The following is a 13,989-nucleotide window of genomic DNA, read 5'->3' on the forward strand; positions in this document are numbered from 1 at the left end:
TGCCTATTCTTCCTCGCCGCACCCGCTTTCCCCCTCGTTTCAAACCCTTGGGTGGCGCCATGCTCGCCTCCAGAGCGCTCCGCGCCCTCTCCGTCTCCGGCGGCCTCTCCTCTCTCTCCGTCCGGCGAGGGGTCTTGCCGCGTTGGCTCCATCGAGGTTCTTGATCCTATCCTTCAGCTAAAAACCATATAAATTGATGCTCGAAATCATATCTTGATCTCCGCTGGAACTTTTTTGCTACCAGATTATTCGGAAAAGAGAGTGGAGGAATCCAGTTTCATTCATCCAACTGCTGTTGTTCATCCCGACGCTATTCTTGGGCAGGTTCTCTCTGATTTCCCCTCCTCTTTTCGTTGTTTGATTCAAGTTTTTTTGTTTGCTCCCAACTTTGCGTTTGATCTATTAAATAGAAGTAATTGCATTCGATCTTGTTGCTATGTTTCTTGTTGGGTTGACCGATAAATTTTGGTCTTGTCGAATGCGAACTTATCTGAATTCTTCTGCCTATAACTAATAGAAAACAGTCCAATTTTTAGTCAAAAAGGAAATGACATGTACTGACGAGAATGATACTTTTGAGTTTTAGTATAACTGAAAGAACTCCACGGTGTAGTGCTTTGAATTCAAATTAATTATCTATAGTTCTATATGGCCTCCAAATAAAAAAAGTAGTCCATGCTTCCTTCATAGAATTTCAATTGACTAGAAGGTAACAAAGGTCTGTTTCACCAAGAGGCCCTAGTGCTTACTGACTAGGGAGGAAGTTTCTCATGGGGCGAAACTACATTTTTTTTTTTTTGAGACTAGAAGGGGCTAGTCTCCACCTGCTACTTGTACCCACCCAACCCAACTAGGCCCGAGTCTAGGACCCTAGGCTGATCGAGTTAAAGCTTGTAGAACTAGGGCTTTGTTAATCCGGGTTGAACTGAGGGCCGACATTGCTCAGAATCGAACATAGGAATGACACCATGTAGGGTCCTTATAAACTTTGCTCTATCCGTACCCGAACCTGTTTAAAGTTCTACTACCTGAACCCATTTAACATTCTACTACCTGAACTTGTCCCAAACCCGATTAAAAATTTACCAGAAACCCCAAACCCATCCCATCAAAAAGCGGTAGATCTGTCGGATACTCGAACCCGCCCGATTAATCTTTATTCGGATTGGGTTATTTGGGTCGGATCGGGTACCTGATGTGAATTACAAAAAAAAAGAAAAAAGAGGGAATAATATCAACTAAAAATGGGTATAAATAATTTAGCGAACAATCTAAATACAAATGAGTTTTGTAGCCTAGTGGTAAAGGTAGAGGTTAGATGTCTTTGAGGTTTGGGGTTCAGTGTATATGTTTTTATAAAATTTTATAAATATATGTACATTATATATCATCGGGTTCAAGTAGCAGGTACCCAAGGGGCAAATCCGAAATCTGTCTCAAACTCTAACGGGTTATAATTTTAAATCCCAAATCCATTCCAAATTCTCTAGGCTTTTGCTAAACGGATCCTATTATGGTTCAGGACGGGTTAGATATCTAAAAAAAACCCATTTGGTTGCTATCCCTAATCGAACCCCTGCCCCTTGGCCCAAGGGGCAAGAGATGATACCACCCGAGCAAGCACTTGGTAGTCCTGTGGTTGAAACTGATTGGGTTGATCACTGGCCTCTCTTGTAGATGTCCTACTAAAGGTCATCCATCCTTGCCTTACTGTTAAACCAAAAGATGATACACTGGTTGAGATATTTATGTTTTATGTTGGTTTAGTGAAAACACACTAATTTCCCAAAAGGGAGTGTTTTATAATAAAGAACTTGCTTACTGTTTTACTTTTTGGCATTCACAGGGTGTTTCCATTGGCCCTTTTTGTACGGTGGGATCTGCGGTAAAGATTCGTAATGCTTGCCAATTGCATGCAGGGAGCCATATCATGGGGAACACGGAGTTAGGAGAACATTGCACTGTTCTAAAGTAAGTCTGCAACTTCTGTTTTCAGCTTCTATTGTTTATATGCGGGAGACATAGATACACTGTAGAACTAGTGTTACATTTAGTTAGGCCTTAAATATAGTCTTTGCTAGGTGGATGATTCGATACAAGAAGGAGACTAAGAATTGGAAAATAATTTGTCATGTAGAGGGTAAATGCAACTATAGGTTTTTTATTGTTCTCTCGACCATTATTTGGTATGTGAAAAATACGTAGAAATATGATCTTCGTTAGACAAGGAAAAAAGCTGGATGTCGCCGGTCAAGTTGAGCTTGTTATTAGTTTTTTCAGCCGCCTTTTGTTGATTTGACCAAAAAATCTGGAATTTTTATTTTTTCTGAACAAGGTAAGAGTACAGTTTTGGCTGCGTTAGGGTGCAATCATCCAGTGCTGTTTGTCTCTCACAATACTGGCTCCTAGCAAGCACATGCAAACTTAGAAACTTTCATGCATATACATACTATCTTTTTTAACCTTTCACTGTTAGGCAGTGGTGCTATTGTTGGCGCAGATATACCAGGTAGAACAATCATTGGAAATGACAATGTTATCGGACACCATGCAGTGGTTGGAGTAAAGTGCCAAGATTTGAAATATAAGGTACTCCGAATGACCAATGTCATGCTATATGATGCTTGGATACCATTTCGTTGTTTTGTAGCAAGTATTGTTATTTTAGACTACTTTTCAAAGTTTTGGCCGCTATTTTCCTTGTAAGAGAGGTCCTAATATTACAAAGTATTTTGTTCCTATGTTTGTTTTGAAATGTTTGCATTAAGGTTTTTCTTCATTATGCTGAATTTAAAGTTTCCGTGCATCTGAATTGAATCTCTACTAGGCTGGCAAAGGAGCACACAGAAGCTTGCAAAACATAAATTTTATCAAGTCATTTCATCTTAGCGACCATCAAGCCTCAACCATCTCGCCTTAACCGATGATCCCCAACCAGTGATAAGCATACAAGTTGGCAAGCCAAAATGGCTGTTATAACTTCCCAAAATTGTCAATATAAATCGTTTACTGGCATCCTTTTTTGCACATTTGCCTTTCCCTCATTTCTTAAGGGCTAATCAGTTTCAGATCCTATTAGATATTGTCGCAAGCATGGAGATTGGAGTTATTTTTTTCTTGTACTATGAGCTAAGTAGCTTCTAGTGAAAAAATAGATTAACATAAGCATGCATGTTGAAACAATGCTTATGAAGGTGAGAATTAAGAATTAAGGTTGGTGTTAGGTGTCAGGTGTGGCATGCCTATCATATAACACCATTCGACCACCCTGCACGCGTAGGTATAAGATGATAGACTGCCAAAAGATACTTGATTGTCATAAAGGTACATTAGAAAACTTCCTATTCCCCTTTTCTGCATCTATTGCTTTTAATTGCTTAGATTGGAAAGCAAATATGCCTGAAACATATATAGCAAATATAACATTCTAAGTTTTATAAATGTGATACACACACACATACATATAACATTCTAAATTCAAATGTGATATACACACACGTACATGTATCTGTAAGCTATATGGGAACTAACATGAACTAGAACAATGTGCAATCAAACAAGCAATGCCAGATACAAGGGAAAAACCACTTAAAAAACATCATGCTACTTGATATACTAAAATATGGTCTAAGATATTTAGGTGTTTGCAAGAATGATATAGTCAATAAATAAACAATATAAAGCAAGGTGAGCACAACATGCACTTTCGAACGCTTCATCGAGACAATATACACAGAACCCCTGAAGTCCCATTCAAATTTGATCAGTTGGGGAAGCTGGATCATGTCCAGGCAAAAGTCATATGTGTGAATAGCAATGGTGTTGGCATATCCTTGTGCACCATTTTGGTTTCATTTGCACTAATACTAGTAGCTCTATGTGCACTGGTTTTGGCACCATGCACTAATATTCATCACAATGTAGATTAGTTTTGGCATTGCACTATGAACTCAAGGGCATGTTTGGTTAAGTAAATTGCTTGTACGAGGAAAAAAATGAAGAGTTGCAGACAAATCGAGTTGTGCTGAGCTTTAGGCTACTGGACTTATGCACATTAAACAAGGATAACTGCACCATCGTGCTAGAACTAGTGTACGTAAAGTAGTAGGCATGTATATGGTGTCAAAAATAGGTGCAGGGACTTATTCAGTGTGCTATAAGAAATTATGAGGCTTATACTGTGATGTTCTAAAAGAGAGGGATGCATCAGCATTTTTTTTTCCAAAACAAAGCCAGGATGGTTGTGAAAAAATCTCTTTCCTTAATCTTTGTTCACCCTCCAGTTTAGCCTCATATCATGGCTTTGAAATCAATTTCCTAATTTTGGTAAAATAAATTCTGTGTTGCTAGCATATTAATGTTCCTTTTCCTTCCTTTTATATCCAACACTGAACACTCCAAAGGTATAGGCCCAGCCCTGCCCTGGATCTCCCTAAGCCTCCTTTCACATTTCGTATGCTTAGATTGTAGTCTTTGTGAAGCTAGAGTGCATGTAACTGGACAATTGAAGCTACTTCTAATGTCCAGTCATGTATTGGTAGGTTTTTTATCTAGCTATGGTATTTTGAATGTCAATTTCACCCAAAATGTTAATGTTTGTCTGTATTCATGATTTATATGGTCAGGACGACCTAAATATGGTGGAGTCTTGTAAATAACCTAACACAGAGCAACCCCTCAGAACTTCTTTTGACAGTACACATGTTGTTCGTACATATCAAGAAAAGAAAAATTGTTTGACATTTTTGCATCTGCAACAAATCCCATTCCCACCTCTTTTGAAACTTTTGAAAGTGTCATATGTGTGCATTTTTGTATTGATATTGTATGTATATGTATCTATGTTTCATGAACTAATATAATTCCTGTTGCTTGTTTTAGCCAGGGGATGTGTGTTTTCTATATGTTGGCAGCAACAATGACATCAGAGAGTATAGTTCCATTCATCGATCTTCTAAATCAAGTGAATCAACGGTATCTTGAAAACTTATATTAAAAAACTTTTTTTAATATATTACTTTATTACTTATTATCATTCAATATACAGGTTATTGGTAACAACAACCTTATTATGGGATCTTGTCATATTGCTCATGACTGCAAGATTGGTAACAGCAATATTTTTGCTAATAATACTCTATTAGCCGGCCACGTCATGGTGGAAGTGAGTTATTCCTTTTTCTTCATTGTAAAGGTTGCCCAATTTAATTAGTTTCTCTAAAAGACACTAGCTGATTAAAGTCAGTAAAAATGCTTTCATTGTAGGACTATGCTCATACTGCAGGGGCTATTGTTGTTCATCAATTTTGTCATATTGGATCATATGCTTTTGTTGGTGGGGGTTCTGTGGTATGTTAACCTTTTGGCTATTGACACTATTCGTTCTTCTTTGTTCTCTATTTTATTGAAAGAAGAATTCTGGTTTGAATCAAGGTCATGTATTATGCTTGTATCTGTCAGGGCTTAGCTTGGTACTTATTTAGTGTGCACTACTTTCTCAACACTTGAATGGATGAGCATGAACAAATACACAACACTATCATGCATAACTCCACATATATGCTAGAAAAGTTGCTTAATTACCAATATAGGCTACTTATTTTGGCCTGTAATGGTGAGACGTAGAACAATATGATAATTCTAAAACATCTTAGTAGAATGATTCATCTTGGATATATCTTGTTGCTACCGATAAATGTAACTATAGATACACACATGACACTACTGTGACCGCTAAACATACACGTTAAGGTAATTTAAAAGTGTATTTAAGGTAACAAGACTTTCATGAGAACCTCAATATCGAGGATTAGAGTCCAAGAAAACTTGTTTGTATCGACATTTACCTCTATACTTATTTGTATATTGGAATACACTAACTAGTACACTAGACCAAGGTTTGCTGGATTGGTATGAAGGCTCGGGTAGGCCAGCAACCGATTCGGTACGGTACATGTCCGTATCATACTGTGCTAGAGCATACTGAAACAGGGGGAAGGGAGGGGGAGCGGGAGGAGAGGAAGCAAGAAAAAGAGAGGGAGGGAGAGGGAGAGGGGGGAGAGGAACAAGGAGAGGGAAGGAGAGAGAGGGAACTCAATTGTCAGGATGCTGATGCCGTCATATGTGTCCGGATTCGGAGGAGGGCTTCGACAGGCTTCGAGGGCTTTGCAATGAGGGAGAGAGGCCAATCTGGTGACAAGGGCTTCAAGCGAACCCTGATAGAGAGAGAGAGAGGCGGGAGGAGGAGGCAGGGGGAGAGAGAGGGGAGGCGAGAGTTTGAAGTGTCGGGAGAGCCGGAGAGGAGAGGGAGGGTTATTGTCTCGATTGAGCCTCTGAACCGTGCCAGTAACTGACCGGTCCGGTTTGGTACGCCTCAAACAGGTTGGTTCAACACTGTTCGCTAGACCTTGCACCAGACAATGGAGGGATACCTTTAATACTATGTGGATATGTACCTCTAAAATATTAAATATGTATATCATGCTAGCAAGGTCTCACCACATCAAATGATACTGAAGGTGCCTTCATATAAGCCTTGGTTTGAATATCAATTATCACCATGTTCTGAAATTATTCATAAGGTAATAGTTACTTGCACATTAAAGTTCCCATTGCTATTTATTAATTCAATTTTATGCAGACAGATTACACAAGATGTACCAAAGTACATGCTGGTTTCTGGCGATAGAGCAGAGCTTCGTGGTTTGAATCTAGAGGGTCTTCGACGTCATGGATTTTCAAGCATGGAGGTCAGTAATATGTAGAGATTATTGATCTCTATTATTTTCAGAACTTATTTGGATTTGCATTACTAAAAAAAGAACCATTAACTTATTTCAGTTTACATTAGTAAAAAATCCATGAACCTCATTATGCATCTTGCAAAGCCAGCTGCTCGTGTGCTGGGCTTTAGTCCAGACAGACCTTTATTTAACCCAACTTTCTTCACATCCCAAGCTCTTACACACCTTGATCTTTATCTGACTTAAATTGCAATTCTGAGCAGTGCTTGTGACCAAAGGATGAGCCTATATTAGGTCCTATCTGACTCATAATTGCTTGGGACTGATTGCATGTGTATGCGTGTGCTTACATGTGCATGTGTGTGTGAGAGAGAGAATCTGGAAAAGACTGTCATCTTCCAAGGACAATAACATTCCTACAATTCCACTAATTTGCTGTTCCCTTATATTTACAAGTGGATTACCCTAGTGAAATTGAAGCAACAAATGTCTTCATGAAGGAAGAAATACATATTATAATAAATTTTGGAAGATGCTCTGGATGCTTGTTGCTGTGCAAGAAAAGTTCCTTTGCTGACATAATGCTGGCTTGGCAACACAGTGTTCAAACGACCCACAGGGTATCACACCAATCCCCGCAAGCTGCACAAATGCCCTTTCACCTGCTTGCAAAGAATAAATTGTTATTTCTGATCTAACTCATCTCTTTTATTCCAATTTATCCAATTTTATCTTATTTTAAATTGCTGATTCTTTGGGAAATTAAAGGTTAGAGGCATGAGGAGAGCTTACCAAAAGATATTCATGTCTAGTGATATGAGCCTGGGGGGCCTGGAGGACCGTCTTGCTGAAGTGGTAAAGGCACTTACAACCATTCTATTTAATCCTCAGTATTATATAATAAAAATGATCTAACTCGACAGGAACAAGACAAAGACTTGGCTGAATTTCCTGCTGTGTCATCTATGGTGCAATCTATCCGCAGTTCATTTCAGCAACGTCGTCGTGGAATATGCAAGTTCAGAAATTGGAGTGGTTCTTGAAGACTTGATAAAGGTGAGTTTCTCCCATGTCCTTTATTTGGAAATTTTTCAGTATCTAGATGAAAGATTCGACTTTAATATCTACTTTTGGAGTACAGTTGGAAGTTTACATGATAACCATCAAATCGCAACATGAAAATTCCAGCATAGTTTTTTGTATGTAAACAATTACCTGCCAATCCTGCATATTACATTGTTGCGATCCTAATTCTTGCAACTGTTTCATCATGGAGTTTGTTGCATTTCTGGTTGAAACTTTGGATTTTAGACATTGTTTCCTTAAATGCCATGAAATAAGTTCATCTCGCATGATTATAACAAGTCATGATTATGATATTACGTCATGGCTAAAGTCATGATATAATTTACTAAATAGTATTCTGACATATGCCTGAACTTTTGTTCTTGTAATTTTACCATTATTGTTTTCCAATCATCATTTCATTTTCCTCAAGTCAGTGTATATCTTTCTGATTATGCTGTTCACTTGTATCTGTACACACCACATGCTTGCTGAATTCTGCATGAAGTGGCTTGTTTGAAGTGGTGGTAGATGTTGCAGTCTATCATGTCCATTTAATCATATATCTGTTAATCTTTTAATTCTCTTTTCAAGGATAGTATGGATATTTCTCTTATCAATCTCCTGTGCTTCTTTGGTCAGGTTTCGGTGGTTCAAGCAATATAACAATGATGGATTCAAGTCCAGCTGTCATGTCTTCTTCCTTCGAGTTTGTTGTATTAAGTCAGAGTTGAAAACCTTCATTTTATGCCTGTAATAGTTCAAAGTATATTGTAAAAAGAACCTTCTCCCTTCATTCCTGCGTGGGGATGGTAGGAATCAGTCACTGCCAACTACTATAGGTGTACTCTAATTCATTGTATTTCTTTCATGGTGGCTTATGTGCTTCGGTTTGTTCTGGAGAGCTTCCCTGGCCTTGGCAGTGCGATTTACTTTACACTCCATCTTCTCTATTTCTTCATCAATTTTGTGCTCAGATTTGTCAACTCCCTAGTTTGTAATCGTTCTTCAGGATGTAACCATGTGGGACCCGTAATTAACGAGCTTATATTACAATGCTGAACTTTATCTGCCTCTCGTTTCTCGAATGACATCAATGAATTTCGGATTGAGTTCCTATCTTACTTGGTATACTTATGCAATTGAGTTATGTGTTGTTAATTTATCATGCATGTAAACTGCTGCTTTCTGTTTGAACCATTGCTGGTGTGTACAAAAAGTTTCAGTAGGGGGGCAGTGGGATTTGGCAGTCTATCCTAACATCACATTTCTTTCAGTACCATCATGTAGGTGGATGTTAGGCCAGCATGTGTTGATCTATTGAGATCTTGCATCAGTGCGAAGTGCAAAATGTCTCACTATATCTAGGTAGGTGGCCGCAATTTGATGTGGATATTGTTTGATCATGAAGTTGGACTCTACATCTTTTAGTTGTACTATGCTGTCCTACACTGAAGCCATTAATGAAGGATGAGTTGTTACCCAGCACCGTAGCAATCTTTTAATGTAAGGCAGTATGGTACAACTAAGACAGCCTAGAATTTAGCAGTTACCTTTATTATTTTTTAATGACCTAAAAGCAAGTTGGTATTTCTAACATATGGAGTAGGGTGCACGATTGTGGAAGGATGGATAGCAGACCTAGAGAACAAGCATGCTAGTATTTAACAGGAGGCCTTGTCTTGGAGAACTTGTTTCTGAGAGTGCAATTACATGTACTATATTCTACCAAAAGAAAAAAAAATATGTACATGTACTACAAAATCAGGATTTTTAAGAATTTTTATAGCTGTCCGGACGTTCATACTTTACATGAAATTTGCTAGAATTGTGGGATTTAAAACTTCTAAGGTTGGTAGAAGTTTCATTCTATGAACCAGACAATAATTCGGTTCCACACTCTTCTTCCAAATGGATGTTCCAGGTTTAAATACTTGGATAAAAATATAAACTCAGTAAATGCTCTTCTTTAGCATTCAATTCTCGTCAAATCCACTCGATGGTAGCACATATTAATTTTTGATTCCCTATTTTTTCAGTAAAGAAACACTGCCTAAGTATAAATTATAGATGACAGAAGTTTTAACTATTATCTACTGTAGTGCTATCACGACTGTAACCTGTTGTGATATAAAGTTTCAACATATTATGTCTCACTTGGTTTCTCTTATTGGAATATTTTTTTAGAAAAGCTGATTTCTGAAAATATGATGCCTGAAAAAATGATTTTGGTATGTTTGGTTGAGTATCTACTTTTCTAAAAAAATTATATAAAATATCTATTATACCCTTAATAAAAGAAAAGATATTATCCATGAATTTTGATGGCTTAAAGGTAGTTTTGGAAAAAAAAAACCTCAATTTTCAACTGGTGAAAAAGTAGCTTTCTCATGTCCCTCATAAATTTTTCTTTTCCATGAAATATGAGAATCTTATTCTGAATGCTACTTTCTCATCTCTCTCTTTTGAAAATTTCAACTAAATAAGAGGTTTTTCTTTATTTTTTTCATTGATCATACTTTTCTCCCTCCTTTTCCCGCAAACCAAACTAGTCCTTAAGATAAAGGTTAAGAACATATGGTACAAAAAATTCGAATTTTCAAATAGAGCTTTCAATGTAATATAAAGGATAAGTTAGTATTTCTCTATCTATAGCATTTAAGAATTTGATTTTATGTGACATGGGAAAGTATTCTATCATATTTTCCGTTAGCATGACGTGGTGCATACGAGGGTGTGCTAAATTTTCTCATCGAATTATTATAGTTAATGTACATGAGGGGTAAAAAAAAGCCAAAACTCCTCCTACTTGAACCAACCAGATCAACACAAAATGGAAGGTCAATATTATCCATATTTCCTCTTATGAGGACAAAATTACCTGTATACTTTTACCAAAGCATCACTCTTTACTCAAATCTTATAAGTTTCTCAATCACCATTTTCTAATTTTTGACTTGCTCTTGTAGTTTTGTGTTCTGAGTACTAGTAGGATGCATCTCTTTGCAGCAGTAACTAAATAATATCCAACTATCCATATACTCCTTGCAATTGTTGCGTTACCAATCATTCAGAGCATGAAGCTGTAGCCACTTGGTCCATGAATTTTTCCTCCATGTTAATATGATAATGAAGGAAGAATATTGATCCAATGCTCCCTTACAACAACTTGTGTGACATGGAAACATTTAGCAAATAAGCGAGGGTTGGTGATGTATCTTGTAGCTTACAACTATATGCAGCCTGTGTTTTGGTTTCGTCTTGATCATTGGGATTGGAAAGCCAATGAGGTTTGGGTGGGTGAGGTCTTGGAGAGTGGAAAGTGACCCATGTGGTGGTGCTCCTCATCAACACCACCATCAGGCGATTATGATGTGATTCCTTCTATAATCCCAAGTTTTCTATAATCATAAACAAATCGACCCGGTTTGTTTATTAAGCACAACTTCTCTAGAAACTATATAAGAATTGGTTAGAGGAGATGTCCTTGTCGAGCAGCAAAAACATATGAATCAATTCAATTATCCTGATCAATGGAATTAACTATGCACTGCATGATGTGATCGCCCGACTGCTTTGTTAGATAAATGCTCAAAGTTGGTATTGACATACTTTCACCGAACAGAACTAACATTTTTCGATGCATCATGGTGCATCACTTAATGACATAAAAGTATTACCAGTTCATCTTATGAGTTAAATAATATCTTGGCCGACACATCGTGCTAATCATGGCTTCTATTTAAAAGAATTTGAGTAGACATAAATTTCCTGAACTGGATTCTTGATAAGAATATTTCATCCGGATTCAAAAGTATAATGATGTTTTCACCCTTTGCAGGGGTGGCCAGTGCTGCAATGCAGATCGAGGTTATCTAGTGCTTTAAAAGCTGAAACCTAGCAACTGCGAGATAATGTCAACTTCTGAGAATCTCAAGAATTGGTGGATGTTCTTTTCTTTTTTTATATCTTGATAAAGCTGAAACCAAAAACCAAGCAATTTTTGCAGTTTTGGAAATTTGAAATTTTTATATCTCGATCAAATAAATTTATTAATTCGATCATCATGACCAGCTGGTGTACAAGAAGAAAAGGCCTTAATGATAGTTTTCAGTCTTTTTTTCTTCTAATGTAAAAGATGAGGCAGCCTGTCAACCATTCATTATGCGAATGAAGTCCACAGTTTATTTAATCTCTGTTGATCATGATTAGAAATATAGGTTCTTGATATTAGATGGCCCACTATGCACTCTGACATCAATATTACTGAATGACTTAAGGCTTTAGATTGTTCGAGTTGTTCGCAGCGATGTGGTAGTGGTAGTATGATTATGTAGGAAATCTCATTTATGATAATAAAAATCCAGTCCTTTTGCAAGCATGTGCACTCCAGCGCAGTGTGTTGGGTCCTTTCCACCAATTTGAGTAGAAGATTTCAAGGCAAAAGGATATCTTGGCATAAACCTACTACAAATTGTGCTGAAAATTACCTCCACAAGCTTCTCAGATGTTGGACTGTACTGCTTTGGAGCCTTTGCAGCCTACCAAACCTTCTCCCACCTGTCATTTGCTTTGGATCTGAATGCTGTGTCTTACTTCCCCACCAGCGTTAAAGAAAGCCCTGAGGTGGCATATGACCTGTAGCAGAAGCAAAGCCTTCAGCTACTTTATTTGAAAATGTGGGAAGGTGAAGAAAGTTAATTAGCAAGAGATCAGGTAAGAAGACTTCATAGGAATTAAACATAGTAGTATCTAAAAGGTTCCATATCTGATCACCAACCATGTATTGGATTCTCTAATCTAATATAATATTGGATGCTTTGATGCGAGATTAAACAGCTCTTGTTATCTAAATAAGCGGTCGATGGCTGTCTTATCTTCCCCTAAAGGCATACAGATATTGGTCACCATCCACAGGTGATTAGCACTTAGCACTTTGTATTATTGTATTACTTATTAGAGTGGAAACTAAAGGAGCATTTGTGCTGCCATCTAAAGCAGATTACACCTATAAAGAGTAGTGATCTCGTCAAAAAGCAACAGCACACAAAAGAAAATCCCAGCTCGAGGCATTAGAATAATAAAGCACTTTCAGAAAGCCGGTGAACAAGAACAAGTCGCTCAGTGAAGACTTCCTCAGCAGCAATGTTTGAACTTTTTTATCTCAGAAAGAATAAATCCTCAACATATTAATCATACAACTGGAGTATGAAAGTGGGGGCTTCTTTAATAGTGCAAAGGAGCTACATATTTTTGTACTCCCAACTTGGGCGTACATGGAATCATGAAAGCTATTTAACTGATGTCGGTTCTTGAGCTGGCCCATGAATGATAGTTCCCCTGATAGGCAAAACAAGGACAAATATCTTCTCAATATCCCCTGAGAATCTTATATCTTTTTTGATGATAAGGGAGGCCCAACATGAGAATCTTTTATCACAATGTCCATTTGCATTTCTTTGAACCTTTTCTGCACTTGCTTGTATGATAAGAAAATAACTTTCAAGTTGTGTGTTTCATTCCTTTCAGAAAAAAACTCCCCTTTCTTTCATTCCCATGGGTTGGACAATGAACTAACTGGCTTTTCATTAAAACATAATTGACCCACAAGTTTGCCAAGGACTTCTAGAAAAGTCTACCATTGAAGGTGGATAATGTGTCAATTTAACTGACGATGTTCTTTTAAGTAAAAATCGGGCAACCGATGTCGGATAGCATCTTAATGGAATTTAACCTGTAAATTTTCCTAGTTGAACTTCAGAATTTGAATTTCCAAAGTCCATGGAAGATAAAATAACATTTTGTTTAGTCATTTCATACATAGATCTCTCTATAAGATAGTCAAAAAGAATTGTTGGATCGAGCAACTCAATTAAAGAAGTGCCTCACTAGCATCCAAACTTCAAACAACTCTTTCTATACCACGTTAGTTCCAGCTACTCACCTTCAAACTATTGGCGGATCTTGTCTTCTTCCAACCACCCCCCAATTTCTCTCTCTCTCTCGCGCGCGCGCACGACAAGATCTCACCACACACGAGTGCAAGCATCTAATATGAAGGATTCCAATGTCATATCTATAAAAAAAAAGTCTTTGCTCGGCAAAACAAATAGCTAATTGTATTAGTCTTTCTTGACAAGAGCTCAATGGAGCTGACTTCTGATTGTTAGACCTGGAGATT

General features: G+C 37.5%; 1 protein-coding gene across 1 annotated transcript; it reads left to right on the plus strand.

Annotated features, from left to right (window-relative positions):
* Positions 1 to 7: 7 nt before the first annotated feature.
* LOC103711199 (probable acyl-[acyl-carrier-protein]--UDP-N-acetylglucosamine O-acyltransferase, mitochondrial) lies at positions 8 to 8,871 on the plus strand. The gene is made up of 11 exons (XM_008797259.4): positions 8 to 156; positions 245 to 324; positions 1,847 to 1,971; positions 2,481 to 2,589; positions 4,882 to 4,974; positions 5,048 to 5,164; positions 5,266 to 5,349; positions 6,645 to 6,749; positions 7,512 to 7,598; positions 7,667 to 7,799; positions 8,451 to 8,871. Exons 1-10 carry the CDS (start codon positions 60 to 62, stop codon positions 7,784 to 7,786), a joined length of 1,017 nt encoding a protein of 338 aa, XP_008795481.2. The 5' UTR covers positions 8 to 59; the 3' UTR covers positions 7,787 to 7,799; positions 8,451 to 8,871.
* The last annotated feature ends 5,118 nt before the right edge of the window (positions 8,872 to 13,989 follow it).

Source organism: Phoenix dactylifera, chromosome 11 (genome assembly GCF_009389715.1).
Source record: "Phoenix dactylifera cultivar Barhee BC4 chromosome 11, palm_55x_up_171113_PBpolish2nd_filt_p, whole genome shotgun sequence".
In the NCBI taxonomy this organism is placed as follows: domain Eukaryota; kingdom Viridiplantae; phylum Streptophyta; class Magnoliopsida; order Arecales; family Arecaceae; genus Phoenix; species Phoenix dactylifera.